Genomic DNA, 26,939 nt, shown 5'->3' on the forward strand with positions numbered 1-26,939 from the left:
TGATTAGTGAGCCTACATAAACTAAATATTGATCAGTTTGAATAACTTATGCTGTGAATCCCCTCTGGGAAGAGGGCGTGATGATGCAGCAAAGGGGACCATTCCCTGACCCTGCTTCCTTCCCCATGCACACAGCCAAATCCCTGCAGATGTGCTTCTGTGGAATCAGGTGGAAGATGCAATAGATCCAGTACTCTTCCCCTCCCACTGCTTTTTGCCCCCTTCCACTTACATAAACAGAGGGGAGCCTCTGGCTTTTAGTTGGCAGGTTTCTTGATGTTGTGTTATTGGCTGATTTTGCATACAATGACTTTGAATAGAACTACTAGAACAGAACACACACAACTAAAAACTGAAGACACTGTTCCTAATCCTTACTGTCTTCCTCTCCCCATTTCTGTCTTTCATATCAGCCTTGCCTTGCAAATTTCAGACATGTTCAACTCTGCACATTCCCATCCCACCGTTGTTTCATTATTCATTTAGAGTCTGCAAAAACTGTAAAATGTAACTAAACATAATATTTCGAGCTCATAATGCATTTGTATTATGTCGCTGACTCTAAATGTGGGCCTGTTTTCTCCTTATATATTTTGTTTATCAATGACTGAATAAAGCAGTGATCGTGTGTTTGTATAAAATATTCAGGGTTTTCTGGGTAAGAAAATTTACATTTAAATTCTAGTCTCAGTTGAAAACATTACGTTTTAGATTTTGCAAACCTAGCATATAAATATAGGTTCCACAACACCAGACAGCATTAGCATTCACAGAGGTCTTTTAAGGGATGGTAAAACACAAACATGAAAAACTAACATTCCATGCAGAAGACAAAATTTATTTAATACAGAGCGACTTGATTACATGGTGCATTGGCGTATGACATGCTGGTGCATCCTAACTGTCTATGTGGACCCTTGCTGGTGCACACTAAAAGTTCCCTAATACGAGCTGATGTAGTCCTGTTTCAAACAGCACTACATCAATGTACACTAGGGAACTTTTAGTGCATGCCAGCAATGTCCACACAGGCAATTAGTGCATGACATGCTGATGCACACTCAAATACCATTTAGACAAGCCCTGTTAGTGCTTCCCATAAGAAGAGTTTATTTACCAGTCAGTTCACATTGAAACATGATGTATTTACAATAAATACTCTCAGCATCAATCCAACTCACAAATCTAAGCTATTAGAATAGAGTAGGCCTTAGCTTACTTTGAACTGTATTGTTCATGATTGCACTATTAACACAAAACCTTAACTCCAACTCCATACTTCTCTATGGGAAAATAGACACACACACACACTTCACCAGTATGAATGTTTATGTTGCCAATATTACAGTTTAGGTTTTGCATTAAAGTGCAATTATGTGGCATGTGTATTTGTTTTACTGCATACTTTGGATGTGTATGAGACTTATTTATAGAGGTGGAGTCTGTCGGTGAAAGTAATGAACATGAAGAGATTAATATGTGTTGAAGGGGAAGCATAGTCTGGCAGACAAGACACCTAAGGGGGGGTCTATCTTCTGTTCTACCATCCACTTGCTGTATAACTTTGGGCGAGTCACTTCCTTTCTTTGTGCCTCCATTTACCCTTCCAGCTTTTGGCCTGTGTATTCAGACACAACTCTTTGGGGGCAGGGACCCTCTCTTACTGTGTTTTTGTACAGATCCTATCACGAAGAGGCCCCTCAATGTCAGTTAGGCTCTACTGTAACACAAACACTAAATGAAGATTTCCTCATTTTGAAAGGTTTGTCATGTGCTGCCTTTAAGCAACTAGCTTTTTAAACGAAGTTCTCTTTGGAAGATTAAATAGGTAACAGAATCTGAGCACAAAGCAAAAAAACTAAAAAAATATACATTGTAATAATATCTTACTAGGAATTAGTCTTTGTTGAAGTTAGCTTTGTGTCACTAGAAAGATTAAATTGTAGAGTGCCAAAAGATAACCTGGGAGGAGCAGAACAGACTTAGAGCTCTCTACAGCTCCCTTGCTGAAAGACATCACCGAAAGCTGCATCCTGCCGCAGATGAAGCTGCATTGTTTCACAGACAAACGTGGAATTAAAGGGAAACAGACGTTAGACATGTGAAAAAGTAGCATGCCCTATTTATTACCCTTGCCTAAGACCGGCTAGGGAGGCCACGGGCAAATCCATTGACAATTCCTGCTGCCGATTTTTAATTATTTAAAAAGTGAACTAAAATGTCATTCACTGTCAATACTCCCAAATGCTCTCTACTTTAATGTGGGTTATGGGGAACCCATTTCACGCAGAGAATTCATCCTATTTTTGAGTTAAATACTGCAACCAGTTTATAGCAGGTTTCTTGTAGTTGAGGTATTGTTAGGCTTCACTTGTAATCCTAAACCTAGTTTACAGTACTCCCTTAGAAATGGCTTAATGGGCTGAGAAAAAGGAAGGTTTACTTTTTGGAGTCCAGTGTGACTGATTAAAAGCAAAATCTCTTGTTCATTATATATAACACTATGTACAGTAACAGTCATCAAGAAAGATTAACAAAGTACGACTTTGATCCTACCAAAATTATGCACATAAACTACTTGTGCATGAAGTTGTCAATGGGGGCTACTCACGTGTGAAAAAGGGATGTGCATAAGTCTTTGTATGATCAGAACCTAAATCTTTAATACTGTTTTGGTCTTAGAGTTGCAGTAAGTATAAGACTAGAAAAAACTCAGGTGAAGTACCTTATTCTAATTCTCAAGTCAGTGATCAGAAACTGAGGGCCAGTTCCTCAGTTGTGGCTGAGTAGCACTCTGAGCACTGAGGAAGAGAGGCAGTACAAATGAGACGTTTGAGGTTCCTCTATCCTTGGTAAATTATTTTTTAAAGTAAAACGGTCTAGTACATTTCACTCTGAGTACGAGATGCCTCATGCAAGATGTATCTAGCTTCCCTTCCCATTTTATTTCTTGAGTCAGCCAGTAAGATAGTTTACAAACATTTAGAAATAAGAATAAATTGATTTTTATGAAGCTTAATAGTCTGCAGCAAGTTGGGAGCTGGTTTCTGAAGACTGACAACTGGAGATGGTACTAGCATAGCATGATCATAACAGTTTAGTAATGCCATAGAGACTAAGTGCAAGTACCTAGAATATATCATTAGAGGCAATAGCCTCTGCATGGCTGAAGTTGCAAACTGATTTCATTACAAAATACTGTGGCTCAGAAATGTGGTTAAATCTGAAAATTCTCAGATTTACTCAAAGCAGAGCAGAATATTTTTTTGAGAATATTTATCAAATATTGAGGAACAGGTAATCAGAAATTAGCCTAATTTAAAATACACTTTTGTCTATCATTTGTTTTCCTCTAGCTCAAACTGCTTTAAGCTTTCCTCATAAGTAAATCTCATGCACCAAGTGTATATTAAGAAACAGATTCTAACTAAGCAAAGTTCTGTTTATTTTTTGGGGCCCAGTCCTGCTGCCACTGACTTCAATAGGTCTTTTCTGCTATTATTTCAACAGCAGCAGGACCAGGCATTATGTGAGGGAGTACACTGCCCTCTACTGGCTAACTGCAGCATAGGAAAACACCTTTATGTGCTAATATCTATCAGAACTCTTCTTTTTAACACATGTGGCAAAGCTTGAGTTTTTGATAGCTAAAGGATCAGGGTTCTAGTTCTCTGCCAGAGTGTTTTAGTATGGAGAGAAGACAATCTCTCCCTAGTTAAAGGTTGCAGTCTGTCCAATTCTCAGCCCACACTGTTATTTTGGCTTAAGAATGGCTTATTTTGGTTTAGCTTAAACCAATTTCTAACTGACAAAACTGAAATAAGAATATTTTCACCAGTTTAAAACACTGAACTTAAACCAGTGCAACTTTCTTGTGTAGATGAGACTCAATCTAGATAAGAGTAACATGAGGCTGCCTGGATGGGATGACGCAACTGGAAGAAACATTTGATTCAGGCCATCCATCTGCCTTTTTGGCCAGGATTTGCAACAGGGGGTTCTAGTTAAGAGTTCTGGCTGCTACCAGCTCTGGTGGCTGCTACTGCCATATCAGGATATAAATATTGTTTAAAAAGTTAACTGCTTAAATGATTAAAATTATATCATTTAACTGGTTAACTGATTAAAGGGAGGGGGTTGGGGCTGCTCTAGCCAGCCCAGGGTTGGGGGGTTAAAGCTTAGGCTGGGTTAACGGCAAGTCTAATGCTTACCAGTTAACTGTTTAATATTTTACACCCCTACTGCCAAGTCAGGTTTTTTACATCTGTGGATGATTAGATGGTTGCACCCATTTCTTTCAGATGTGGATCTTGCAACAATCATCTAGCGCCTGTCACTTCAAGATTAGATGACTGCAACACATTCTAAAGAGGCTAAGTCTTAAAATCCATTCCAAAACTGCAGCTAATCCAGAACTCAGCAGCCTGCTTGTTATCAGTATTTCTCTTTGTGAGCATAGTAACCTCAGGCTCTATGGCCTGGAAGGGCTCACACAGATTTTGATGTACAAAATCCTAAGTGGCCTGAGACCAACCCCTCTAAGAGGCTGGCTCTCTCTCTGTAACATACTGTCACAGTTGAGGTCAGTAGACATGCCCAAGTTGGAACCCCTTTAATGAGAGAGAAAGTTGATAGATACCTGAGCCATTGGAATTTGTTTCCTGTGTTGGTACATAACTACATATTTGTTAACACTCAGGGTGTGCCACAAGGCCCAACTTTTCTCCCTCAACTATAAGGAGACAGGTAGGGATGGACAGCAGTGCTGTGGACCTTTGGTGAGGATTTTGTGGAGTGTTTAATTGGTTAGATTTATATTTGATTCGATCTCAGGATATCTGATTTGTTTATTTCTAAATGATTGCGATGGGTGACAAGAACATTGGATGGACACTATTATTGCACAGTAAAAAAAATCCTACTAAATAAAGCTCAGAAGCAAAGTACAGCTCAACATAAATATGGCAAAATCTGGACCATACTGAATATGCGTTTCCTGTCAGGCGTGCACTGAAAAAGCCATTATTAGTTTGGCCAGCACTGCTCACTCCTTTAACCATCTGTCCCACTCACAGCATAAGTAAATATAGACTGTAAGCTCCCTGGGGCAGAGACTGTCTTGAGTGTTTATATGTGGAATCACAGTCTAGGAGTCCTTAGGTACTACTGCAGTATAAATAACTTATGTCTATTTATCTTTCACCTTATTGCAATCTTAGCAGTTACTTTTAATGAACAGATGAATTCAATGTGATATTAAATTGATGGCATCCCTTTCTGTGGAAAAAAGGTTTACCTGTTTAACATCATGAACTATGGTATTTTATAGCAACTTTGGCCCCAATTCTGCATACTCTTATTCATATGCTTGAAGTTCAACATGTGTTGCATGTATATAGTATTGGGACTATTTTTCTTTGCATGTTAGCTATTTAGAGTTCAGTTTTGCATAAGCTGTCATCCAATGTGAACTTTCACCAAAGCCAATGGGAGTTGAAGCAATTAAACTACTGTAAGAAACGGAGTAGACAGGCGTATAACATTTAATAAGTGGCCTTTAATCCAATGACATGCAACACTGAAGACAAAGGATAGTACATACTTCAAAGGGCAACACATGCCACCAAAAAAAAAAAAAAAAAAAAAAACATTTTCCAAACCTTTTACATTATTTGGATTACACAGGAAGCTATTTTTCCTCTTAGTCTAACAGGGAAAAAATTCTCCGTCATTTAATTTAGATTATTTAAACAAGATTTTCAAGAGATGTAGTTCATACGAAAACTATAGCAAAATACATTTGTATTTTAAAGCAGATAGTACACGCTGAAAGAGACCAACCTCAATTTTCTACTTGCATAAATTCATTTTCAAGACCCATGTTCTGTGTTCAGAGAACCCCATATGAAACAAACCACCACCACACCTGGCAAGTCCCATCACAGAGGCTTTCTTCTCACTGTGTGCACTAAAATCTATGGACTCCAGACATCCCCCACGCTGCCTAAAGCCCTCTATTCTCTCACACATCACAAATATAGGTACCCTTCATATAGCCCAAGGATTCTGCTACACTTGGGGTACGTCTATACTACCTGCCGAATCAGCAGGTAGCGATCAATCTATCGGGGATCGATTTATTGCATCTTAGTGTAGACGCAATAAGTCAATCCCCGATCGCTCTGCCATCGACTCCAGAACTCCACCATGGTGAGAGGCGGAGTAGACGGGGGAGCGGTGGCTGTAGATCCTGTGCCACGAGGATGCGAAGTAAGTGATTCTAAATCGATCTAAGATACATCAACTTCAGCTACACTATTCTTGTAGCTGAAGTTGCGTATCTTAGATCAATCCCCCCACCCATGTAGACCAGGCCTTGATGTTGTTTTCCTCTCCTCCTGTAACTAAACTATCGTATGTAAAGTAAATAAGGCTTTTAAAATGTTTAAGAAGCTTCATTTAAAACTAAATTAAAATGCAGAGCCCCCCAGACCGGTGGCCAGGACCCTTGCAGTGCAAGTGCCACCAAAAACCACCACCACACCTCGCGTGCCATAAGTTGCCTACCCCTGATCTACAGGATCCCCTTCTAAAGATCTCAACCCTTTCTCCCCACCCTCAGCCATTCAGCAATGCTGTGAAGTTCTGTATCCTATATAGGATCCCCTCCTATATAGTCCAGGATACAGGCCCCTAAGCCTTTTGTCCCTTTAAGCTTTAGCTAACGCCCTGATGGAATACTTAGTGCGGATGTACAGGCTTCCCTTATGCATATCATTGATACTATCCCCCCAATCTTCCTTGTGCTCTTATCCTGGACTCTTCGTTCACAATATACAGGTCCACTTAATAGCCAATTCCCTCTGCCTTCTCCCTAATTCAGGGCCAGCCCCACAAAACTGTAGGCTTCCTCAGAGTAGAGAATCCCTGCTCCGTTTCTCACCAAACACCAGTTTTGCCTCACTAGCACACAACACAAAAACTCACCGAGTTCCTGCACCACCTTTGCCACGGCCCCTCACCCAGCCCCACCTCCACGGTGAAATTATTGGTCCCAGTGACCCCACAGCGCATCTCCCTTTCTCGGCTTCCCCCATAGCCTCAGTCCGGGCCAGCTCTACAGAGAGCTCTGCCAACAGCGGGCAGGAGCCCTCGTAGCAGCTTTTGAATCTGATTCCCTGACTGCCCCCCCCCCCCCCCCCCCACACACACACACACTCCTACCTCCGCCAGTGGGGGCGCTGTACCGCCAGGGAACAAGGCTGCAGCGCCCCCCAGTCCCCTGCTCCACTTCCCTCGGCGGCCCCTCACCTCTGGCCAGGGCCACTGTGGAGTCCCGGTCCTTTCATCGCGTAAAGCGGGCCGCCGCTCCGCTCCCTCATTAGCCAGCGCCACGGTGGAGCTCTGGGTGGCTCGTCTCCCCCCACCCGTAGCGGGCCAGAACTCCCGAGGCCGCGGCCGTCCGCTCGCCAACCCCCGCGCCCCTTACCCTTGGCCAGCGCCACGGTGGAGTTTTCGGTGTCGATGGTGTACAGGATCCCTTCATAGCGGATCTCGGCCTTGGAGATGAGGCTGATCTTGCTGCCGATGTAGGGCGTCCCCCCGCTCATGGCGCCGGCTCCCCGGACAGGGACCCCCTTTGCCGAGCGCTCCTGAGGCCGGACACGGGCGGCTAAGCGAACCCCCTCACAGCCCGAGCCGGCACTCCACTGCTCTCAGTTTAGGCGCGAGCGCGTGTTGACTACTCAGCGACCGCTCCCCCCACGCAGGCCCTTCAGCACAACCCCCGTCGAAGGCAGTCCAAAGCTACCAACATGGCCGCCGCTGCCTTCATCTTCCCTCAGAGCCGCCCCCTCTCCGTCCCAGGCCGCGAAATGGATGCCGGGAACAGAGCGATCTCGCGATAGCCGCGGCCTCCCAGGGGCGGGGGGAGGGAGAAGAGGGGCTGCAGAGAGGAAAGTGGGATAGAGAGGAAAGGTTTCATGGAGAGGTGTAATGAACGGATTGTGCTTATAAAGTGTGGAGTCCGCCATGCATTAGACTGTAAATACACCTTTCTGTGCACACATCGCTTGTGTCCTACTGCACAGGCTGCATCGCACTTCGTTTGAGTGGCCTCGAATGACATCATTTGCAATTTCATTTCACTTGCATCACTCCTGAGCGTGTTTGTCCACCACGCTGGAGGCGTGTCACGCGTTGGCTTTTAGCCCATGGGAAAAAAAACAACAGCATGTGAAATACTTTGGCTTTGCTGAGAAACAAGCCACCGGCCACGAAATGCCACTCTCACACACACATCTTAATAAGCAATCGCCATTTAGGCCCCAGGCCTGCAATCAATATTCACGCTGGAATTCTGCTTGGGCACCTGGGTGGGGCTAAGTGGTTCTCATTTAGGGTAACCAGACAGCAAGTATGAAAAATTGGGACAGTGGGTGGGGGTAATAGGAGCCTCTGTAAGAAAAAGACTCCAAAACCAGGATTGTCCCTATAAAATCGGGACATCTGGTCACCCTATTCTCATTCCAGGATTAGGGCCTTGGTTCTCTCACATATGATGCGTTAACCTGAACAAGTTAAAAGGAAACACCAACCAGTCTGTTCAACAGCATGAACATTTTAAAGTATTTTTCCATGTTTATAAACTTTGAAATGTATTTGAAAATAAAGTTTACAGTGAAAGGAATAACTATTACATAAAACAAGTTCAACATATACACAAATCATATGGGCTTCATTACAAGTCTGTTTTAGATGTCTGGCTAATTTTATGAAGTGCAGACCTAAGTACCAATTCTTTAAACACTTATGCATGTGCTTAACTTTACCTATGTGAATAAGCACTTTGACATCAGTGTGACTAAAATTAAGAATGTGCATAAATGTTTCTAGGTTTGGGCCCACATTTAGTACAATAAGATGTAGCTTACATGTATATATTATATTGTCATAAAAAGGATAAAGTGGATCAGTTAAATGGAGGCAGAAAATCTAAGTTAATGTTTTACAGATTACCCACTCACACATATACTTTAAACCTTTAATTAAAACTGGTTCCTTTTTTAAGCTCTAAAAATTTATAGCATAAATTGTGATTTGCAACCTTCTGTATAGACACTTCTTTAAGAATGGCTTATTTTGTTTTAGTTTAACCCAATTTCTAAGGGGTTGTCTACACACTGTTTTTGTACTGCTTTAACTATATTGGTTTAGATGCAGATGTAGTTAGTGGTACAAACTAGTTTGGCTGCAGTTATACTGATATAAACATGCTTTTAGTAGTATAGCTTATTCTACATGTTAAGTTATACCAGTATAAGCAGCTTAATAATGGTATTACTGTATGCACACACTGTACTGTACTGATTTAAATACACTGATATGAAATCATGCCCCTAAGTGAAATAATTCAGTAGAAAAACTGTGGTTAAACCAGGCCTAATTGATTTAACTATACTGAAACAAGTCTGGTTTAAACTTAAATAATAGTGTCCACAAGAGCACCAGTTTAATTAAATACATTTAAAATCACACCTTTAGTTAAACAAGAGTAAGAAAACAGATGGTGCCTTATGTCTTATCTATGTCTCATTCTCTTACCTGCTGTTAATCAGTTTATTAATTTACCATTCACCCATGACATATTTGTTCATTTCCCCCAACACATTTATCAGTTCTCTTCACCCACTTCATCAATTCTCTCATGAAAATGCCAGTTTTCTTCCTAGCTCCATCAAATCTTCCTGTTATTAGCAGTAGCCACCTCAGCATCTCTCCCAGTTGGGCCTCTTCTCCTCGCTGCTTCACTTGTAGTATTGTGGTATTATGACCTACAGCAGAGCTTGACATTTTCCCATTAGTGCTGCTCAGATATTTGTCCTCTATGGAAAGGACAAATATTTCCATTCCTATGCTTGGAAAGTGGACTGCCTCACCCAGACAAGAACCCTTCCCAGATTAAAAAATGTCTATATAAAATATTAATTGCATTATTTTTTCCCTGTGAAGAAAAGGCCAATACCTGCCTCCTTTCAACATAAACTGTCACAAAATCCCTCACCTCCTTCCAACACACACACACTTCCTATGAACTTTTTGATAAAGGCCCTGAGCCTACAAACACCTATGAACGTGCCGAAAGTCAGTGGGACTGCTAGACTGGCAGTTGAACTTCGGCTGGCTTCACAAGATCTATCAGAGTAGGGCTCACCTTATATATCAACTTGGTGTGAATTGAAAAATAAGGATATTCCCATTCCCAAAGAAAAATCTTTCTTAAAAAAATAAAATTGAAAGTTTGTTTGAAAGGAGTACAAAACACAAAAGGAATGGTCAGTCTGGTAGGGAAGAGTCCTGGTTCCATTAAGGAAGAAATAGTGTATTCTTATTTGGGCCTTAGAAAAAGGGGGGATTTCTATACTCCTCAAAAAGAGAGAAATTAGAGCTTTTGGGTCTAACCTCAGTTACTCTGTTCCTTGACTTGGGGCAGAAATGGAGGGGGAGGAAAGGTGGCGTTCCTGGTGCATTCCTGACTCCCTCTATTCTGAGGCCATTGAGGGGGACTGCTTTAGAGCTATTTTAACTTTCATGCTCTACTTCTTAAGGCCCCTTTTGAAATAGCTGTACTGTAGTGTGCTCCAGCTGTACCCTCCTTTGTATCCCTGACATGTCCCCCATCCGTAGGGGCTGAGAACTTGGTTCGAGTAGAACTATTAGGTCAGTTCTATGAGGGCTACAAAGGCCTCCTGAACAAGGGGGATCTCAGGCAGCCATGTTTTACCCATTTGAAGTCCCTTTATGTGGTCAGAGTGGTGTAATGGTAAGGGGTTGTACTGTAACCTAGAATCAGGTTCGCTCTTTTTCCTCTTTGAAAGTCTGCTGTTTACACCAGTGGAGAGGCAGAATACATCCTGTGAGCCCTACAATGGAATTTCTTATGTTTATAAACAATAAAATGTGACTTGTTTTCTAGGTATTCTATTAATTTGAGGGTGAGGTTGGGTAAAAAAAAAATTTCTAACAGTAGTAGAGTGCCTACTAAAGTACTGAATTTGCCAGTTGGGGATCACTGCATAATCAGCCTAATTAAAAAAGGGATGTCAAACTCGTTCTGTGGAGAGGGCTGAATTCTATTTTTAGTGAGGGCTTGTGGGCTGGGGTGTATATTTGGGACTCTATGCTATCCTCAAACCACAGCAGAACTCCCTCTAACATGGGGGAAGGTTTAAATAAACATAAGGGTTGAATACTGGCCTTTAAGTAGTAAACTACACTTAACTACAAAAGTTAACTAAACTTTTGATTATCACTCTTTATTTTGTTAAAGTTAAAATATATTTCTGTGATGACTGCTATTTTTACCTTCTTTTCCTGTCCTCCTGAAAGAAAAACTATTAATCTTGTTTTCAGCATTCAGAGTCTACAAAGAAAAAATGCCCTGCCTTTTAGCTCATTTCATAGCAAGTGGATAACTTATTTGAGAGTTGGAAGACATCCTGATGCAACTAGTGCTTAGTTTTCAAGCACATAAAGGATTCTGACTGAGAACATGACATAAAATCTTCCTCTGTCGTGGCACAGCAGAGCCAAAGAAGAGAGAGACTTAAGTGCTAGAGCTCTGCCTTCCTTCTGTTGGTGGTGCATGTCCTCACCACAAGTGCTTCTACCAACTTGCGGGACAGTGCTGTGAACTCTAAACCTGGCTCACAGCTGGGGCTTTCACCCTGGGTGAGTTGGGGGCTCCAGCTGGGAGCCTGGCCACCACTGGGGCTCTCAGCACCACAGGGAGCTCACTGCCAGGAGCCTGGCTGCCCCTGGCTCCTTGCTGCCCCCCATCTTGGGGAGCCCCAGGGGGCAGCTGGGGTCCCAGTGGGGAGTCATGAGTCTGGAGCATTGTGAGGAGTGGGGAGTCGAGAGCCCAAGCAATAGCTGGATGCACAGCTGGCGCCCTCCACCTCTCCAGGGGTGACAGCCCCAGCTCTGAGCAGAGCTTGGGATTCACAGTAGGGAACCTACCCACCTTTCTTGTCCATTTCAGAGCTCCAGTGGAGCTGTGAAACTGACAAGAATGACAGCAAACAGCCAATGTAAGTAAAGCAGTGTCTACACAGAAACTGCATCGACCTACACAGACATGAGCCCCATGCCTCTCATGGAGGTGGAGTTATGTCAGCGCAATAGGGCACTTACACGGGCTGCAGCAAGGCTGTAATTAGATAGACATATGCTGCCTTACATGGACCTAACTTTGTAGTGTAGACCAGGTGCTTTGGGCAGGGCCATGAATGAGGTGGCCTAGCTGGTGAGATGCGCTGCTTATCTTGGCAGCAGGTGCAAGCCCCCAGCTGTTGGGGTGACACCATAGAGGGCCACAGGAATTGGCAGATGGAGAGTGCAACCACAGTGACCAGAAGCTACCTACAGGTAACCCCCCAGTGACCCACACAGGAGAGCAGAAGAGGCAGGCAGCAAGTGAGAGCGAGAGGAGCCCCAGGCTGCAGCACAAAGCGACTCGCACTCCTCTGCCCGCCCTCCCTCAGCCAGGCTCGGCCCCTCTAAGCGAGAGGAGGAGGCCGACCCCTCCCAGAATGCCTCGCGCGCGGCGGAAGCCGGGCGCGCCTGCGAGCTGAGCGGCCGGCTCCCAGCTCGGCGCAAGATGGCGGCGGGCGCCTCGGACCCCCTGGAAGAGATGCTGCTTTTCTCCGAAGAGGTGGATGAGAAGGCGGTCAGCGACCTGGTGGGCTCCCTGGAATCACAGCTGGCCGGCGGGAGGGGCTCCGCCGAGGGTCCCCCCCCTAACAGCAGCCCCCCAGTCCAGCAACAGCAGCAAGGGCATCCTGCTCCTCCTCATTTCCCCGGGGCAGGGGAGACCGCCAGGTGTCCAAGTGCCGTGGGCAGCCCACCCCCAGCCCTGTCCCCCTCAGCGGCGGCGGCCGGGAGGGGAGCGAGTGTAAACAGTAGTAGCATGCAGCAATCACATGGAGCAGCTCCTTGCAGCAGCAACCCGAGTGCACCTGCTGCCCCTGTCCCACTGCAATCCGCTGCCCCACCTCCGCCTGTCGGCGCCCCAGCCCAGCCTGTCAGCAACCACGTGGATGCCAATGCCGCTGCTCCCGCTGTTGGCAGTGGTGCCCGGGAAGTGGAGAGTCCCAGACATGGGTGTAGTCCTCCTGCAGCAGCCGCTGGTGCGGTGAACAGTGTGTTGCTGCTTAACTCCGAGGCCGCCACTGCTGGAGGGTCGCCTGAGGCTGCCGGTGCTGTCACTCCAGTAGCAGCAGCCGCGGCAAGTCGGGAACTTGCAAAGGCGGTAATGCTGAGTAGTACAGCTGCTGCTCCTCCTCCTGCTCTCTCTCTTCTCCAGAGACCTGCACTGCATTCTGTTCCTCCCGCGGCACACAGTGGGAATGGCACTTCCTCCAGCGCTCCTGTGGTTGTCACTCAGAGTCTAAAGGCTGGTTGTGCCCCAGCAGCAATAACACAGGTTGTCAACCATCAGAATCCGGCTGTCAGCCACAGCAAACCAGACTCCTCCACAGCACAGACTAAACTCCTCACACACAATCCTGCAGTAAATGCACTCAGTAACTCTACCAGTTCTGTTCCTACAATGAACCTTGTCACCCATCCAGCCCAAAGTTCAGTAGCCAACTGTGCCCCTGTAGTGTCCAGCCCGATCACCCTCACTGCTATATCTAAACCCACAGTTAATATTATAGGGCCACCTGGCTCTGCTGTTGGTGTAGCCAAATCAGCCACTGCTGTACCTGTCGTCTCTGCAGTCCCCCAGTCGCTGTCACCCAGGCCTGCAGTGGGCACTGCTCAAAGAATAGTTGCACCACAATTGATTGTTAGACCGCCTCAGCAGACTACAATCCAGTTGCCTCCAGGTTTTACTATACCACCTGGTAAGTGGAAATTACAGGCTTGTTAATCTCTGCTAACCCGTTTTCCTCATTGTGATTTTTCAAAGTTGTGGCTGTGCTACAATTCAAGTACAGAACTATCAAATAAATGCGTGGTACACCAGTAATCACATGTTTTTAAAATGAATTCTGTTCTAATAAACACATTGATATTACTAAAAATATTATTTAATCAATTTAAAATTTGTGGTGGCTAATTTAAAAAAATGTGATGGTTCTTGGGGAGAATTATTTGCTGTGTTAAAGGAAAATGTTAATCATGGTAAGTTATTTAAAAACTGCAGTAAAATAAAACAAAACACTTAACTTTATTAGAAGTTGCTGATTTATAGATAGGTGTTCTATCTAGTTGTAGATATAAATGTTGTTACATTTTCTTTACTACTGCTGACGCTGGGAAAAGTTCTCTATATTCAAAAAGTGTCTGTCCTGATGTGGCTAATTGAATAATCTAATGTAATGCTTTCAATCTCAATACATATATTGTGCTGTGCACCATAGTATCTGGGCCTCTCCCCACATAAGTAGGAGTCACCTCTAATTCCAAAGTAACAATTTCATCCCACTCCCTCTGCTCTTAATGATGATTTCTTAATTATTTAGTCTTGTTGATACTTTGTTAGTAGTATCTGGCTTTGTTTTCTAAAAACACTAGTTCAGTAAGGTTGACCATAACCAAAACATTAGCCATATATCCTCATGCCAACAATTCCTGATTTAAATGGCTATTTTATTGTCAGTTTAACATTTTGAAGGGTGTCCAATGTTGTTTTGTCATGCTTGAGTACCAGTGGTGCAAATAGAGCACAAGTCTTCGCCTCTGAAATTTGGTGATTTATTCAAATGAAGTTTAATTGTTTTTCTTATGCAAATAAAGATTCTTCATCCATTAATACATTGTATGATCTGAATTGTTTTTCTTGTCTCAGAATTCCTTAAAGTGTTTGATATCAGTTAAGCAAATGAAGTTTATAGACTGGTATGCTTGCTGTGTGTGAATAAAGATTTGTCTTTACTGAAGTGTTTTAAATAGTTGTGAAGTTGACCACAGGTTATGAAACTCCTGACATATTTTTGTAGAATGCTACTGTATAGATCAGGCACATTCTTATGACTTTATGAAGATCTCATTTAATTTGGAACAGATATCAAGCTGCTTTTAGAAAGTGAAAAGTGTAATTATGTAGATAGTATATTAGCACACTTTGCTATTGTTTCCTGTACTAAGGCATGTATGTCATAACTTACCATCAATTTCAGAAGTTGAATGCTATCATTGCTTTGTTCTACTGTTTGGTTGTTAAACAGAAGAGGAAAATGATACTCTTGAAAACAAACATTTTATAGATTTTAGAAAATATTGTTCTAAGAAGTTAGTAGCATGCAAACTTATAAGTGTTTTTACTCTATAGAACTACTTGCCAGTAAATCAGTTCACGTTACTTAAATTTGAATATAAAAGTCATAGGCAAGTGTTCTCAGGGGATAAGATGGAGAGAAAATGAAAATATCTATAGTTCGACTGCAAAAGTAATGGACAGCTCTTTACTGGTTTTAAAATAGTGCAGTTTTCATAGAGGAAACTTGTGTTGAAAGCTGAAACTTTAAAAAAATATTCTTTTTTGAGTAGGTCTTCTTAAATTATATCACAAGCTCTTAAAGTCAGCTTCCTGTTTACCTAACTGGCAGTAAAGCTGAATAATAGCCCATAATATTAGATACTTCAGATGTGCATATGTTTTTTAAGCATAGATCAATCAAACTAAATATAACAATGTCCTGAACCTTAATTAATCGCATTCATTTTAAAAAGCAAATTGTCATATATGAACATTTATACCCTCATAGCAGTAAATATTTCTACAACTTGAATAACAAACTTATTCATGCATCACAATTACTTTGACTGTCCCATTCAAATATATCCTATTGAAAAATAAGTCTTACAACAGCAAAACAAAAATTCCTATGGAACAAATAGATTGTGATTTTGGGAAGTGCCCATAGGTCCATGTCCTGTAATTAAACTCTGTGAAGTATATTGTATGATCAGGCTGTTAGGTGTAAACTTTCAGAAAAATTTGCATGGATCTGTGCATACTGTTGTGGTGGCTGAATGAACAAATGTCTAATTACATGTCTTAACTGGTCATTTGCATGTACAGTTACCACAACTGTTCAGTTAAATACGGTAATGGTGTGTTCGAATTAGTTGTGCATTTTATACAATGGTGCTGTGGGAAAGACCTCACAACAAATAGGGAAAATCAAATATAGTGAAATTAATTGTAGAAATAGGTTTGTCAAATATGCAAAATAATTAAAAATAATCTTTTCAGTTTGCTTTTTTCATTATAGTAAGTATATGTGGTGTTCTAACAATACTAGGCAAAATAAGTTAAGTGGAAGTCTGATTAAGTTGACAGTGTCCCTTTAAATGGATGATTTTGTTATATTTTAGTAGTAAATACCAGAAGAAAACACTCAGTTCTAGTTCTTCACCTGCTTTTGTAGTTTAGTCTGTATCTTCCTCTTTGAACTTCCCTACTTGGTGGTATGAAGTGTAGGGACCAGTCACAGCCCAGCTACTTCAGATCTGCTTCTCAGTTAATTCCATCGTATGTAGGGAAGATTAGCAAGTGTTTTCTAGGTGTCTCCCCATAAGGTTAATTCACATAAAGAGAAACTACAGAACTTACAAGGATTATACTTGAGCTCAGACTTTATATGTGTAATCAGATAAATACATGGCTATTAAATCATGTGATGCACCCATGCCACATTCCTTAAAAAAGTGTAATCCCTAACTATGCTTTTAATTTTACTCATATACATTGAGTATACACAAAGCAGTTTTGGCTCTGATTTGTTCTTATGAGTTATATAGTTTAATTTTTAACTCATGAAAATTAAATGTTTCAGACTGCTTGCAATTGCATATTATATTATTAATAAGTTGTTAATTGAACTAGAACATTAAATTGTAATTGTTTACAAACACATAGCAAAAAGGGTTATTTTCAAAATTAAAATGAGCTCATCTGGTTTGCAAAATAAGTGAATTTTTGGTTTTTATCATCCTGTTTTATTTATTTATTGCAATATAGGAACAATTATGGTTGACAGTGTTAAGTCAAAAATTAACAGACTAATAAACTGAAAATGCAGCCTGTGCATTAGATTTTGGCCTAGGATATAGGCTCTGCACTTGCAAACACTTATGCACACGCTTAACTTCGTGCATTCAGTGAGACTTTGTCTTCAGTGGGACTACTTGTGGGACATACATTTAAGATGAATGTAAGTCTTTGCAAGATTGGGGGCCTTAGTTTATAAAAATAAAACCGGACAGGGCCGAGGAGGTTCAGCAGTGGACAAAGGCAAGTGATGTGATGTGGGAGGAACAGAAGAGTTGGAGTCTGGTTTAGATTCCCAGGACTGGAGCTAGCCACAGTGCAGGGCTAAGACAAATGAGACATCTGTGGGACTCTGTATTGGCACAGGTGTCTCTGCCAGTAGATCCCATTGCTGGATCAGGATTTAAGAATTAAATGCAGCTCTCCCCCCCGATGCTCTGTTACTGTCTCTAATTATACCTCTAAATTTTGTGACCTTCTTATATACTCAGGTAACCAATTGTTACATTTGTACTGTTCAAATGTAACTAAAATTGTTAAAGCTGTATTTTTAATTGTTTTTCTGCTGATTTTCCCTTATGAAATATCTGATTTTATACTGTAATAAACATGTCAGGAGTGATGTACGGTGAATGAAGAAGGGAAAATGTTAAGCTACTGCATGTCAATTCTATTCATAGTACTTACTATTATTTTGATCATTTTCATTAGGTATGGTCTTGGTGCGCACAGAAGCTGGACAGCTTGTAATGGTACCTCAGCAGGTTTTAGCCCAGGCTCAAGTGCAAGCTCAAGTACAAACACAGGGGCAAGGTCCTGCCAGCATCTCACCCAGGCTTTCAGTGCCCACAAGTGGTCCAGTTTTTCGTTTAACAACAACCCAGGTACATTTTTTCATGCTTGTGATTATCATTTTTCTTTATGATCTACCGTTTTTTCTACCACAAACATTATAAAGCCGGGCTTCTTTGCAAATTTGTTCACGTAAACCATTTTTGGACTGAAAACAAATTACAGAGGAGGGAAATATTGTACCTCACCTTTAGCCAAAGTATGGCTTAGTTCCAGGGGTCCAGGAAATTTCTGTATATGTCTACATTTCAGGAGTCCCATATTATAGCTTCTGTTAAGGCCACTTTGGGCTGTGAGTCCAACAGACCTCATAAAGAAAGCAGGATCAAGCTTGGTCAGAACTTGTTTGGAGATCTCCGAGGAATTCATACATGCTGCTAATTCAATAGGTGACTCTCTTCCTTCTGAGTCAGTACTGATCTAAATCCCCAGCATGGTATTTGGGGGTACTGTGCTGTTAAGATTATTTTTTCAAATAAAATGGACAACAGGTGTCTGCCCTCTTGTAGTCATTAAATGTTGCTATACATTATTCAAGAGTAAGGGTGGTGATTTGCATGTTGCATTAAGATTTCAAGTTGGGTGATTGCGTTTTGTGTACCTGAATTTCTCTATTAAATTAAGTTGACTACGGTATCCTTTCCTGCCCCATAATATTCTGTAGAGTTTGATGTTAAAAAGTTACTGTATTTCCACACAGAGGTACTAAGATTAATATTAAGTTTCTGATGAGTTTGTAAAGTGCTTTGCAATCCTTCTAGCTAAAAACCCCAAAATCTATATTAATGCAAGTAATTATCATTTAACTAAGTGATGGTACTTCAGGGAGGTTATTCATCTTTGGCTACTTTGAACTATAAAACTAGAGATCAATATTTCTGAGCATTGTTATTGCGCAGCTCAGCCCTAGTAATGCTCTTCTGATTTGTGAGGGCAGAGGTAAGATTGCTTTGGTAAGTACTTATGAGTACTATGACTGTGAGTAACCGTGAGCTGCTGTGTTAATGCAATAGCGCCCCCTTTGGTCAGAATTAACTTGTTCTGGGGAAGGCAGTCAGTCAGCTCCTCTTAACTGAGTTTCTATTATAGTCCAATTCTGGGCTATGCAGGGTGTTGGTTTCAGTCCTGCTGAGGTGTATGGGTTTCCCTTGTACTTGGTAGGGTCAGCTGATCCTGGTTCCTCAGGGGGTCTCAAAACCCCTTTTGTCCTTAAGTCTCTGTTGTGGGATCGGTAGGGGAACCCAGGCCCACCCACTCCACTGGGTTCCAGCTCTGGGCCCTTAAACAAGACAGACCAAATAAGGCCTCAACAACAACTCCTGCTGTGCCCTGAGCGCTTTTCTATCTCCCTTGGTTCTGTAGTCTTCTCCAGCCTGTACATCAGTGGTACCCAAACTTTTCCTGTCATGCCGCCCCCACCCTTACCAGTAATGGAATCTGTCCGTGCCCCCCCTCCATTACTGCAGAGGAGCTTGGGCTGAACTGGGGATGTGGCAGGAGATGGGATTAGAGGTAGAGCTGGCCTGGGGTTGGAGAGGGAATGAGGGCAGAGCTGGGCTGGAGGTGGAGTGAAGCTGGGGCTGGAGCTGGGCTGGAAGCAGAGCAGGGCTGGGTGGCACTCCCTCCCACCCCCTGTGCAGGCTGGCCTGGGCCCCGCTGCATGTCCCTCCAAATGTTCTTCCATGCCCTCCTAGGGAGACGAATCCCACAGTTTTGGGACTACTGCCATACATCCAGTCATCCCTTTTCTCGAGTGTTGTCTCTCGGCAGCTTCTCACCAGCTTGCTGGCAGGACTTTCGTTCTCCAGCCTGCTTGCTCCTTTACTAGCCATCCGACATTATAAGATTGTATATTTAGACATATCTTATGTAAAGTTAGAGAGAAAATGGTTTACATGGGAGCACAGCTTTTGAACACAATACTACAGAAAAGATATTAACAATCAGAGGGAGTTGAGAAAAGAAAAACTTGTAAGGAACTGTGAAGAAGACTGAGCATGTCTAATATGACCGTTTGAGGAGATGATCACGAGCATGAGGATGACAAGCCTGTTAAAGAGTAGTCTTCGGAATTATGTGGAATACTGGGGGTGGAAAGTTGGAAAAAGTCATTAAGAAAAAAAAAGATTCTGTGGCTTTGTGGGAGGCTTCCCTGAAACAGGCCTAAGCACAGGGTTGCCACGCTGCTTTGGGCTTTGTGTAGATAGGATGTAGTTCTTTGTATTGAAGAGGCACATAATCATAAGTGCAGCGGATCTTTTCCAGACAGACTATGGAAGCGGTGTGGGCCAAGGGATGTGCTGGCTGCCGCTTCCCGCAGCCCCCATTGGCCTGGAGCGGCGAACCGCAGCCAGTGGGAGCTGCGATTGGCCGAACCTGTGGACGCTGCAGATAAACAAACCATCCCAGCCTGCCAGTGGCTTTCCCCGATGGGCCGCGTGCCAAAGGTTGTCGATCCCTGTCCTAGAAGTTGTTGTGATTTCAACATTTTAGAAAGCAACAGAGGGTCCTGTGGCACCTTTAAGACTAACAGAAGTATTGGGAGCATAAGCTTTCGTGGGTAAGAACCTCACTTCTTCAGATGCAAGGTGCCACAGGACCCTCTGTTGCTTTTTACAGATTCAGACTAACACGGCTACCCCTCTGATACTCAACATTTTAGAGTGGCAGTACTGGAACAATAGGATTGTTGTTAGTCAGGGATTCATGTGCATTGAGACAACAGTATGATATCTGCCTAGACTGTCATATTGGTCTGTTTCATGAGCACCACGTTTATTTACTCTTATCAATTAATAAAGGCAATGAAATGATTAAAGCAGTCTTTGGGAGGCTTGAATTTAATTATTCTGGAAATAGCTGATAATTTTTTCTCTTCTGCTGCCAGTGACTTTTATTTGTATATATTTGGTCCAGAAAATATGTTTTAAAACATTTGACTAGAACCATTTTTTTAAAGCCAGAAAACAGTGAATCCCTTAAATAATAAAGGCTTTACTACATAAGAACTACACTTGTATTTGATTCTTATAGAAGACTTATTTCCTGAGGCTGTTGAACTCATTTCTTTTCTGGAGGAAATGTTTAATGACAAATATTGTGCTAAGCTTTTAGAAATGGCTGCGTCTTCAGGTTTGGTTTTTTTATGTTTTTCATTTGAATAATGATGATTGATCAAGGAGAGGAATCTAATTCAAGAAGTACAGCAAATAATGTATACTGAAAACAAAATTGTCTTCCAGCAATTCTATAATTGACAGGTTTTTTTTTCCTGTTCCAGAATACAGTTCTGACTTGTCAGAAAGCTGGAGCTGCCCCCCTCCACCGCCCCAGTGAAAATCTGTAAGGGTACGGGAAATATTTTCTGCGCGGATGTTGTTAGGCCTGTAAAGTAAAATCTCCAGGAGTCCTGTTCTTCTCAGTCATTCAAACTGAGACAAATTGCACTAATCATTGGCTCAGAACAGTCTGAATGTACACATATGTTGTCTTGGACTAACCAGAAGAACAGCACAAGACAGACAAATATAACAAGAATAATGCCGCATTGCTGCTTAATTTAGTTTCAACTTCTGCCTAGATCCTTTAATCAGTTACATACATATCTCTCCATCATGCTGATGCAGATGAGTATCATTATCTTTGCACCAGATATTAAAATATCTCGGTCATTATGTATACCTTGAATCTGTAATTTAAGGTATTCTCTTTAGATTATATTTTAGAATGTTATTTTTTTTAAGTGCATAGAATTTTGTGATCTTCTATTTACTGGTCATCAAAGCTGAGTCTTACTCTGAGAAAACAGTGAATGTTTTGACTTTGGCTGTCAGACAGTTTAGCCTCCTTGCTCCTATGTAACCAAGTGCTGAAAATAGTTGTCCTGCTGCTAAGGTCCTACAGTCTGTGTAAGAGAGGCTTTGACCTTCTTATTCTCGTGGTAAATATGATAGACTCTTTTTTATAAGTGGGACATTTGTTTTCTATTCAAATCTGAGGAGAGATGGTTGGAGGACTGTCATATTTAACACCCAAAGTCAAATGTGGCTGTTTACTCAGTTTTTCCGTTAAGGCTTGAAGCCATTTTCAGGGTCATATTTGTAACACAATTTGTTACTACACCTTAAATAATCATAAGCTGTGTTAAGAAACTATATTATAAACTACCTAGCTCAGTGGTGGTGAGGCAACACCACTATAGTTAAGGTTGCATCGCACCTTTTGTTTAAAGATCAACCTTTCTAAGTACTCTAAAATCAACATGCTTAGATTCCTTTTTAATTTGGTTTGCAGGGCAGGGTCATTGACCCAAATTTGGGGTCATACGAGCAAGGGGTTGAAGAGATAAAAGCTCTGAAACAAAAAGCCATTATTCAAAAAGTTTCTAAGTGGGTTTTTTGTGCTGATCTAGAGATCAAAGTATTGATGTGATGTAGGTCAAAATGGTTTCAATTTGTAGAATTTTACCTAAGGTAGTGTATGGCACCCACTAAATCTTTGGGGATTCAAGTTGAGAATGATATTTAAAAACATGTACACCTCTTTGCTTTTGTAGATGTGTAGTTTAGATTGATTACTGTGCACATGTATCAGTAAAGAAACAGTGAGAGAGTTTCTAGGCAGCCACTTTATGCTTGCTTGTATAGTTCAAGGTTTTGTGCCAACACCGTTGCCCAGATGAAAACCTGACCACTGAATTTTCTAGTCAGAACCTTTGTACACCCCTAAAAGTTTTAATAGCTCAGGGTGCTTAAGCCAAGTTGTCTCTGTTATAATATAACATGTATTTATTTTATGGTGCGGTTTACTGTGAATACAGTAGAATAGCCAGCATCCGGTCTAACCAAAGTTTTTGTTATATTGGATGAGGAGGAGCCGGAGACAGAAGACTGTTAGTGTGTGTGCGCACGTGTGTGTGCGTGCATGCATGGGGAGGAGGGGAAGGTGGCAGTGGCAGCAAGCCTTGGATTGGTTATTTGAAAAAATCTGTATTTTACTAGCCCCTGGGGGATTGTTGGAGCAAGTGGGTATTTCCTGATCTCAGGGCAGATTTAATGTAGTGTTTCCAAAATGCATAGCATGGAGGTTTGGAACTGGACTGCTGAGGGGAAAAATGTGTGCTGCCAGGGTTGCTAGTCTGTGGATTCTGTGTGATTCCTGGATCATGAGGTTGCAGAAGTTCGTGAGAGAGCAAGGGAGTACACCATGACACAGAGATTGCTGACTACAGGCTGATTTGAATGGAGAGAGGTGGCCTGCGATGGGATCATATTTTGCCCATTCTGCAGCGTCTAACTGATGACTTAAGCTCAGGCTGTGTTCTTCCAAACGCTGTGGTAATTCACTTGCATGCAAATGATCTGGGCCTTATTCCTGGTGTGTATACCTCATAAATGTATGAGAGCAGATTTGGACTGCATCACAGATTTGTGCCCAGGAGCTATGATAATTTTCTCTGATTTCTCTGAGCATCTTAATAATTGCTACAGCAGCAATATGAAAGTTATTAATAACTTTTGGAAGAACATTAATCAGGAAATTAGAGGGTTAATCACTGACCAGACTATACATACTGTATCTCCTAGAAACATTAGCAGCTCTGTGTTTCCTGGAGATGGGGTGCATCTATTGGATGGGGGCTAGAGTATCTTTCTCTCAAACATAAAACTTAGTATTTCGAACAGAAATCCTGTCTGTGATTTCTCTTGCTGGCCCCATCCACAAGCTCCATCCTCCAACCATTCTGAAACATGATCAGGAGCACCCCTTCGCTCTAACATAGTTGATCTTTGCTTCAGGCACTGCATCTGAGTTGGGTTATAGGAGGGGGAAGTAAGGACAATAGAAACATTCGTATACCAGGGAGTGGAGACTGCAGGGACAGGCATTTCTTGCTTGGGGTGGAGTGGGATGGGGCCTGGGTACAGTAGTGGGCAGGAGGCTAGGTTGGAGGTGGGAACACAGTGAATGGGTTAGGGGCATGGCTGGGGAAGTGTGCCAAAGCAGGGCTAGTGAGGCACAGCTTTGTGTGCATATGGGGAGGAGCGGGGTGTGTATGTGTCTGACTCAATATGCCAGTTGTGGGACATGAGATGTACAACTACCTAAATGACTACCAGCTCCTACCAACAACATATCTTTTCTGATTAAAAACACAAGGAAATTCAATAGCAATAAACTACATTAATGTAGATTTAAGTTTGCTTGTTGGTATTTCATAACTTCCAAGAATGTTGAGCTGAACAAAACTCAAACATCTGAAAACCAGAAAATGCCCAGTTAAGGTTGCCCATGCAAACCTAACTCTGCTCTCTTTCAGCAATGTCCCAATATGCTCTATTAACATTTATACCTTTACTCAGCCAGCTCCACAGCTGCTGAAATATACAAGCTTTTCACTCCTTTCACAGCCCAGTCACTCTCACCCACAGGATTCCACCTAACACTATTAAAGGACGAAGAGGAGGAAAAAGGGGTTGCCCTTGCCACCTTCCCTCTCTCCTCTTCAAGCAATGCCTCAGTATGCACATACTCACATTGGCACATGGCATAAGAAGATTCAGGAGATTCCAGGCCCTGGTGTACACTCACACACTTAGCCAAAGCCCGAGAAAAAAATACCACACATACACAAGTTAAGATTCACTTCAGAGACTTTTACAGCTCACTTACACTTACTCATAGGATACCGTCTCTATCTGCACTTTCACTTAACCATCACTAAAGCATTACAGTCCTCTCATATTCCACTTTACTGCTGACAGTATCCTTTATAACAAAAGCCCTATGCCCTGCTATTGACATCACCTACACAATTCTGCATAGAAGAGATGCATACTGGATCCTGCAGGTATATACGCAACTTTTCCCTTTGCTCACACACGAGAAGGTGGAAAATATAGGTCACATGTCACAATCATAGCTTTGTCACACACATCAAAGTAATCTGCAGATCTAACAAATACATCTCTACCCCCTAACCGCTGCCTCCACCATTGAGTACAGCTACACCTGACACCAACTACGCTCACTTTACCTGGAGTGCATGCAGATAATAAATGCTTAGACTGTGCTCATATCCGCTCACTAATGACAGTACTTTTCGTAATAAAACCTCTGGGCCTTACTGATTATATAACATACACAATTCTGCATAGAAATGATACATACAGGATTCTGAAGATACATATGTGTCTCTTCCCTTTGCTCACACACAATGGAGGGTGCAAAACATAGATCTCATGTCATAATCACAGCTCTGTCACTCACCTCGAAGTAATCCACACACGTCTTTGTTTCGCAAATACACCTTTACCAAGCAGTCCCAACTGCTGCCTCCACCATTTAGTGTAGGTACATCCAATGCACTGACTGCACCTGGAGTGTATGTAAATAATTCCCATTGGCTATAGGGAAGTAGAGGGAAGGTGCCATGGGCTACTCCCCCCCACCACCCCTTTGTCCTTAATAGTGTAAGGCGGAATCCTGTGGGTGAGAGTGAATGGCTTTTAAAAAGAGGAGCTTGTACATTTCAGCATGTGTGTCTTAATGGGGATATTTGGGTATTGCTGAAAGAGGGCAGAATAAAGATGGCTAGGAACCATTTCCTGGTTTTCAGAAGTTAGTTTTGCTCAATTTAGTGCTCTGCAAAGGAATGACATACCACCAGGCAACCTTAACTCTGTGTCAATATAGTTTTTGCTATTGAATAAAAGCACAGCATTGGCTAACATGAATGTTTCAGAGAAAAAATATCTTCACACTGTACAAGGGAAATTGTCCTATAATTATACCAGGCTACAACAATGTTTGAAAATTGCTATCCGGCACAGTTAGTGGTATCATTTGGGGTGTTCCATAATCTCAACATGCTCTTACCTTTGATGTGTAGGAAAATGAAGAATAACAACGTAAGAACAGCCATACTGCGTCAGACCAACGGTCTGTCTAGCCCAGTATCTTGTCTTCCAACAGGATTAGTGCCACATGCTTCAGAGGGAATGGACAGAACAGAGCAATTATCAAGGGATCCATCCCCTGTCGTCCAGTCCCAGCTTCTGGCAGTCAGTGGTTTAGGGACACCCAGAGACATAGTGTTGTGTCACTGACCATCTTAGCTAAAAGCCATTGATGGACCTATTCTTCATGAATTTATCTAATTCTTTTTTGAATGCAGTTACACTTTTGACCTTCATAGCACAGTGTGGCAACGAGTTCCACAGTTGATTGGGCATTGTGTGAAGAAAGTGCTTCCTTTTGTATGTTTTAAACCTGCTGCATATTAATTTCATTGGGTGACCCCCTGATTCTTGTGTTATGTGAAGGGGTAAGTAACTCTTCCCTATTCATTTTCTTCACAGCATCCAGGATTTTATAGATCGCTATCATATCCCACCTTAGTTGTCTCTTTTCTAAGCTGAACAGTCTGTCTTTTTAATATTTCCTCATATTGGAAGCTGTTCCATAGCCCTTTTGTGTACCTTTTCCAATTCTAATATATCTTTTTTGAGAAGTGGTACTAGAATTATACACAGTATTAAAGGTGTGAGGATACCATGGATTTACATAGTGGCATTATATTTTCTGTCTTCTTATCTATCCCTTTTCTAATGGTTCCTAACATTTCATTACCTTTTTTGATTTCAAGTGCACATTGAGCAGATGTTTGCTGAGAACTATCCACAATTGACTCCAAGATCTTTCTTGAGTGACAAGAGCTAATTTAGACCCAATCATTTTTTATGTCTAGTTGGGGTTATGTTTTCCAATGTGCACTATGGGTACTCTGCACCACTTAGGACTAAATCAAGAATTGCCTCCCCCTTGTGAGTTCCAGGACTAGCTGCTCCAAAAAAGCAGTCAGTAATGTTCTAGAAATTTTATCTTTGCATCCTGTCCTGAGGTCACATGTATCCATTCAATATGTGGATATTTGAAATCCCCCATTGTTACTGGGTTTTCTGTTTTGTAGCTTCTCTCATCCCCCTGAGCATTTCCCAGTCACTGTCACCATCTTGATCAGGTG

At 42.1% G+C, this 26,939-nt stretch overlaps 2 protein-coding genes across 3 annotated transcripts in view; one reads left to right on the forward strand and one right to left on the reverse strand.

The window, feature by feature from the left end:
* LSM14A (LSM14A mRNA processing body assembly factor) overlaps positions 1 to 7,846 on the reverse strand; it is a 30,126-nt gene extending 22,280 nt beyond the window's left edge. For both annotated transcript variants that reach the window (XM_054048735.1, XM_054048734.1), the window contains exon 1: positions 7,490 to 7,846. In XM_054048735.1, the coding sequence (XP_053904710.1) occupies positions 7,490 to 7,610 (121 nt within the window). In that variant the 5' untranslated portion in view covers positions 7,611 to 7,846. The remainder of the gene's footprint in view (positions 1 to 7,489) is intronic.
* Positions 7,847 to 12,622: 4,776 nt separating this feature from the next.
* Positions 12,623 to 26,939, forward strand: part of LOC128848829 (transcription initiation factor TFIID subunit 4-like) — a 208,415-nt gene continuing 194,098 nt past the window's right edge. Inside the window, exons 1-2 of the mRNA XM_054049034.1 lie at positions 12,623 to 13,907; positions 17,774 to 17,946. Of these exons, the coding sequence (XP_053905009.1) occupies positions 12,659 to 13,907; positions 17,774 to 17,946 (1,422 nt within the window). The 5' untranslated portion in view covers positions 12,623 to 12,658. The remainder of the gene's footprint in view (positions 13,908 to 17,773; positions 17,947 to 26,939) is intronic.

This window comes from Malaclemys terrapin, chromosome 14 (genome assembly GCF_027887155.1).
Source record: "Malaclemys terrapin pileata isolate rMalTer1 chromosome 14, rMalTer1.hap1, whole genome shotgun sequence".
Classification (NCBI taxonomy): Eukaryota; Metazoa; Chordata; order Testudines; family Emydidae; genus Malaclemys; species Malaclemys terrapin.